The sequence below is a fragment of the Delphinapterus leucas genome, chromosome 2, assembly GCF_059928025.1.
Source record: "Delphinapterus leucas isolate spDelLeu-1000000601 "Yukka" chromosome 2, BTC_Dleu_Yukka2, whole genome shotgun sequence".
NCBI lineage: Eukaryota > Metazoa > Chordata > Mammalia > Artiodactyla > Monodontidae > Delphinapterus > Delphinapterus leucas.
Window position 1 is genome coordinate 156540998 of NC_143130.1, and position 6349 is coordinate 156547346.

Below are 6349 nucleotides of genomic sequence, written 5' to 3' on the forward strand. Positions count from 1 at the left end.
GCCCTGGTGATGAGACGTGATGGCGGGCATGGTTATGGGGACAGCCTGCCAGGTGGCAGAGAAATTTGTAGGAGGGTGCGACCTGGAGCTAGTGTGTAGGAGCCGCCTGCTGGGTGGTCAGAACACTTGCTGGAAGATATGGGGCCTGAGTTGGTCCACAGGAGGGGCCCATCAGGTAGTGGAGAAATTTACAGAGGGTGGGCTGGTCCATGAGGGCCACCAAAGTGGTCACCCCCAAGCCACTACCCATTGGCTGATGAGCTGAAAACAGTGCACGGGGACAATAAGGGCGCCTCCTTGTGCTGTGGCCTTGCAGTGTTCCCCAGAGCCCCCTGTTGACAAAGCCAAATAGTGACCCATCTGACAAAGGAGAAATGGCACAGGGTCTAGCACCAGTATCACAGTGCACAGCAAAGAAGCATGGATTTGCAGCTGAGAGGCCCTGTGTTCCTGAGCTGCACGTACCCGCTTCTCCCCAGGAGCCAAGCCTCTCTAATTCCAGCCCTCTTGTTTCTCCCATCTGTGAGCTCTGTGGTCCTCAGTGTGATCCTACTGCCACGTGTCATTCTCTGTGTGTGAGTGGCTCTGTCACATCTCCCCACGAGGTGGAGGGCGTGGGACTCAGTCAGCCCCCAGTGAATACACAGTGGTTGATGTCTTTCCTGGGAGGGGCAGAGACAATGGGGTGTGTCCTCACTCCGCCTTCCAGTCCTCTGCCTTGACCCTGCAGTGGCTTTGGTGTGAGGGCTGAGCTTGCCTCCTTGGGGGAGTGGGCAGCTGGGTGCCAGGGCAGCCTCACCGGGAGCCTCTGGTGGGACCTGGCTTCCGGTCACACTGTACCTTAGGACAAATGGATTGTGGATGACTTGCTGGCTGCCTCTTATTCGGCAGGGTGGGAATTGGGGTTGATTATTTGAGCTGTAAAGAGTCATTTGTTCATAACAGCCTGGACTCATAGAGGGTGGGGAAATGCCCAGTTCCATATTTGACCATGTTTGCCTTCTTTCTCACGTCCTCAGAACGTGAGTGTGGCCTTGGACAGTAGTGACCTTCTACCATCTGACACCGGCCAGCTCAATTCCCAGTCCACCCCCCCTGCTGCCCCCATGGGCCTTTTACTCATCTAGGGAAATGTGTTCTCTCCCCACACCCGCCCCGCCTTAATTCTTAGAGTCAATTCCCTTCTCTCTGCACCCTCCTGTCAGGGAAAAAAGACTCTTCTTGGCCTAATTTGGACCAGGCGCCCGCACTCTGTTCAGGGGCGTAGAGTCATGTGGACATAGGCTTCCCCAGTAGTGGGTTGGTGCGGGATGCAGAGGTGTCCAGCAGAGCCCTTGAGGGCCTAAGGACAGCTTGCGAGTGCCTGGAGTGTGGGGCATCCCTCTGCTCTAGAGGGAGTGGATAGATGGCTCCCTGGCTGCTGGGACCAGGGTGTTCAGGGCTGCAGTGTTCTCTTCTTAATTCCTAAGGTAACGGTTTTCTGTATGGTTCACTCAGCAACTAATTATGTAGGATCTTTGAACGTTTCTTCCATCTTTGTTGCCAGCGGTTATTTATCTCTTCATGTGGTTTATTGCCTCCAATACACACTTAATTGTGTCAGCATCCTTCATAGCACTTAAGAGAGTGTAAGTCCATCCTAGATATTCACTCTCCCGGTTGACTTATGGGTGGAAGAGGGTACCAGGTTCCCACAGGGCACTGGGCTCCCTTGTCTTTTGTGTGTACCCATGGCTTCATCCTGCTTCAGGAACTGTAGATCCAAGAAGCCAGGACCCTCGAAATGCCAAGACCCTCAGCTGAGCTGGGGTGGTGACTGGGGATGTGTAGCCTGGGGGTGGATGGAGGCCACCTCCCACTCTGGAAGGATAGGTGGGCATCAGGCTGCAAGTTAAGGCCGGCTTTCCTGCCCAGCCTGCCCTGCTGCCTACCCCATGTGCCTGATGCTCCCTGTAAAGTTCTCCTTCAGTTAACAGGAGACCCCTGCTAAAGTTTGCTGCGTTAAAGCGCTCTAGGTTTGAAGTGATTTCTAGACCTTCCTTTGACATTTGTTAGCTATTTCTTGATAAGCAAAACATCTGAGTTTCTTATCCTTAAAGATACCAATACTTGCCTCCCTAAATTGTTGTAAGGATTAAAAAAATAATGAATATGACCATGTTTAACAATTGTAGACCTCCAAACAAACAGATAGTATTATTAGTATGACTGAGGGGTGGGTGACAAATGCGTGAACTCAGTGTATCCTTGAATGAATCATAAGTGTAGATTAGAATTGGTTGAAAGTCTTGGACAAACGCTAGTTTCTGAGGGAGTGGGACTTGGACCAGGTAAGTTTTGAAGGAAAGGTGATCAGAAGCATCGGGCCATGTCAGGAGGCTGGCTGCAGTTTGAGATTGGAACTGACTGCTCTGGGTACCGGGAGACTGAAGGTGAATGACGGTGTGTGTGTGTGTGGGGGTGGTGGGGGTGGTGGTGGGGGTGGTGGTGGTGGTGAATCAGGGTTGCTAAGCAGAGGGGGCAGGAGAAGAGCATGCAGCTGACAGTGAGCTTTCACATCTCCCTGGCCCCGCCTGTCTTCCTGCAGGTGCACCTTCGCTCTGCCAGGCGCCTTTGCGAGCTCTGCTGTGCCAACCGGGGCACGTTCATCAAGGTGGGCCAGCACCTGGGGGCTCTGGACTACCTGCTGCCGGAGGAGTACACCAGCACGCTGAAGGTGCTACACAGCCAGGCCCCACAGAGCAGCATGCAGGAGGTCCGCCAGGTCATCCGAGAGGACCTGGGCAAAGAGGTACCCACCTCTGCCGGGGGGATGGGCTTCTGAAAAGGCCCCGGCAGAGTTCTCGCTGCTTGGCCCCAGGCCCTGGGGCTCCACCAGTGGCGTGGAACTACGCTTCGCAGAAACTTTCAGTGTGAAAGCAGAGAGGTTAGAAGGAGCCTGAGTGGCCCTCAGTATAAAATATTAGTTGGGCCATACGAAATCATTGATATTTGATTGCTTTTGACCTGTAACTTAATATGATTTATATGGTTGAATTTAATAATACCTATCAGGCTTCCCTGGTGGCGCAGTGGTTGAGAGTCCACCTGCCAATGCAGGGGACACGGGTTCGTGTCCCGGTCCGGGAGGATCCCACATGCCCCGGAGCGGCTGCGTCCGTGAGCCATGGCCACTGAGCCTGCGCGTCCGGAGCCTGTGCTCTGTAACGGGAGAGGCCATAGCAGTGAGAGGCCCGCATACTGCAAATAAATAAATAAATAAATAAATAAATAATACCTATCAATTATTGAGGGTTTACTGCGCACTCACACCTGCGCTGTTTCCCACATGTTATCTCACTTAGTCCTCAGGGCAAACCTATGAGGTAGGTACCATCATTAACCCCATTTTGCAGATGAGGGATGGAGACTTAGAGTGATCAGGTAGAGCATCCAAGGGAACTGTTAGTAAGTGATTCCAGTGCGCTGCTCTATCAGTGAGCTGTCCTAATCATTCAGTGCGATGACTTTTCCAGAACGTCTGTGGGCCACTGCTTGATTACCTCCAGTGATAGGAAGCTTATTCTCTTACCTGCTGCCTAAGGTGGTCCATTCTATAATCACTCATCTCTAATTGTTACACATGCTTCCTCCTAAGGGCTAGGCCTGCCTCCTCAAACTTTCCTGATCTTCATCCACCCCGTGGAGCAAAAGAGAAAGGGGCTGAGGGCCCTTCCATACACAGCCCTGGTCACACTCCTTTGGACTCATGCCAGTGACCTGCAGGATGTGTGGAACCCAGATTGCCACAGTGGTGTGGATCCTTGCTGACCTGTTCTGCTCATCTTGATTCTGGGGATGGGGAGGGATTGGAGCCGCCGTCTGCAGGGTGCCGACTGGCCGATCAGGCCCAGACTTACAAATTATGTGCTATAATTTCATGGTACCCCAGAGAACGCTAATAATAAAAAAAACTTCTTTTCTCCCTTCACCTATTATTATATTTGAAATTCTCCTCTTAGAGAACCCTTTGGATCTAGAACTTTTCTGAGCAAAATAATCTTAAAGTCAAGTCTAGATCAGCTGATGCCTTTCCTGAGATTATTTTATTACCTTTGGTGCCTCCCAATTTCCCCAAATCAAATCTTTAGCAGGACCTTCAAGGTCTACCCCATCCGCTTTCAAGTTGCCATGGTCTCTGTCTGCCTGGAATCTCTTTACCCCATTCTCTCCCTGTCAAGTGATTCCTTGTGTTTCTAGGCCATTCGTCCATCTGTCTACCAAATGCTGGGCACTGTGCGAGATGCTGTGTGTCCCGGCCAAATCCCAGCTCTCCTGTGAAATCTTCTCTGACCCTCTGCACACCTTTGCTCCTTCTGCTTGTGCCTCTTGTAGTTTGGTTAGTTGTGTCTAGTTGGTTTCACGGTAAGTTGTAAAGTATGGGGATGAAGACCATGATGGTCCTTTTAATCCCATCTGCCGTTTCAGGATAGGATGTGGTATATCGTGGGCACCAGTGTTTGTTTAATGAACCAATGGCTGGTAAGTGACAGTTTCCTTAGGCTACTGCGGACTAGGTGGAGAGTAGGGGCAGAGATTCATAAAGACCATGTTCCATGTTCTCTGCTCTGCGTGGAGCTGGCCCTGGCTGTCGGTGCCTTTCTGTAGAGCTGGTATCTTGTGCCCGGCATCCAGCCAAAGGTGAACCACTCCTCAGTGATAGCCTGGCCTGGGCTGGCCTCATTAACTGACTCTGGGGGGCCTGGGTCGCGCAGGAGGTGAGCATAGAAACCTCTGTGGATTCCCTTCCTACTGAGGAGGAACATCTCCAACGGGACAGGGGGAAGATTGAGTGAAGATTTAGGGCTGGTGTCAGGAGCAGACCACAGGCTGGGAAGAGCGGGGTTAGGATGCAGGGGCCGCAGGCAGAGGGGACGGGATTGGCATGACACAGCCGTGTGGGCCCTTGCTTCTTGCCAAGACTGTTGGCCCCCTGCTTCCTACAGCATGAGGTGCACCCCCAAATTAAAACTAAATAAATCACTAAAACTAAATATAAAACTAAATAAATAATAGTGTGAAGTGCATCATTGCTAGCATGTGGCAGCTCAGTGGGGGGCGGAGGCAAGGGAGGGAAGGCAGCAGATTAACCCTTGGAGGCCGACTCGTCTCTGGAGAGCTGGAGGGGGAGGCAAGAGCAGGGCAGTGGCTTCCTCCGAGCCAGGGTGGAGCGAGATGGGAAGCTGGGGGTGTCAGCAGTCATGGTGTGCCCGCCCAGCTGGCATGTCTGAGGTTAGAGGATGCTGCCTGCATCTTCAGGGTCTCTTCTCTAAGCCCCCCGGCCAAGTCCTCCTGAGCGTGGTGGCCTGTGGCTTGTGACCCACAGCTTGACTCGAGTCCTCTGAGAAAAGGAGGCTAATGTCAAGGTCATGGCTCAGAGGGGGCGTCCCTTACAGCTGGGAAGCTCAGAGACCTCTGGTTTCTTACCCGGCACTACAGGTGTACAGTCAAAGTCTTCCCTCACCCCTTTTGTCCCCGGTGACACACTTTCTCAGCCTGTGGGTGGAGGGAGGGGAAAGGAGACAGGTGGGAAGCAGGGTAGGTGGGTGTGGGGCTGTGAGGGCAGGGAAAGTCACTCACTCTGCACTTCCCTCCTCCTCCAGTGAAGTGTCCTATGACACTTCTCGGGGAGCAGCCCTCCCCCCAGGAAGATGTTTGAGCCAGCCCCACTGATCCTGGGCTCCTCGTCTGCCCTGGGACCCTCCATTCCGTCCCTGGTTCCAGGAGTGTGGTGAAAGGAAGCCGAGTCTGCCATGCATCACCATCTTCTTTCTAGGTGTGAGTCCTTGTGTGGGCTCTGAGGTTACCTGGAGCTCAAAGACTGCATAGCTGCCCCTAGATCTCAGACTGAAGAGTGAGGAGAGGTGGCCAGAGGAGCTCGAGGCCGGTGTGTCCCAGCTTGCACTGAGTGGTTCCCTCTATGCTCTTAGGGGCCCCTCCCCATCAGCAGAGGCCTTGGGGGGGTCACTAATATCCTCAGATTGATCCCTGTCCCAGGCAGGTAGGGCTGGCCCTGAGGGGTGTCCCCAGCATGGGGGGTGAGGGTTAGGTGGCGGCTCTTCTGGATCCCGTGATTTGCACTTGGTTCTGGATCAGTCCAAATCCCTGGACAGCAGCCAGTGCTGTCAGTGCAGAGGTGAGGGAAAGTGAAGGGGTACCATCCTGGCATAGGGCTTGGCCTGGGTAGGGAGCCTGGGGGACCTGGTAGCTAAGGGAGTGGCATGTGAGGGATGGGACAAGACGCTGACGTCTCCTGATCTTCTGGCCAGTGCTTTGTCTCTTATTAGCAGAGCTTCTGTTTGGCAGAAAT

The 6349-nt window shown here is 53.3% G+C and overlaps 1 protein-coding gene across 8 annotated transcripts in view; it reads left to right on the forward strand.

The window, feature by feature from the left end:
* Positions 1 to 6349, forward strand: part of ADCK1 (aarF domain containing kinase 1) — a 129417-nt gene that overhangs the window by 37897 nt on the left and 85171 nt on the right. For 7 of the 8 annotated variants that reach the window (XM_089908028.1, XM_089908029.1, XM_089908026.1 and 4 more), the window contains one exon: positions 2588 to 2791. The exons of the other annotated variant lie outside the window; for it this stretch is intronic. In XM_089908028.1, coding sequence (XP_089764154.1) covers positions 2588 to 2791 — 204 coding nt within the window. The remainder of the gene's footprint in view (positions 1 to 2587; positions 2792 to 6349) is intronic. 8 annotated transcript variants of the gene reach the window in all.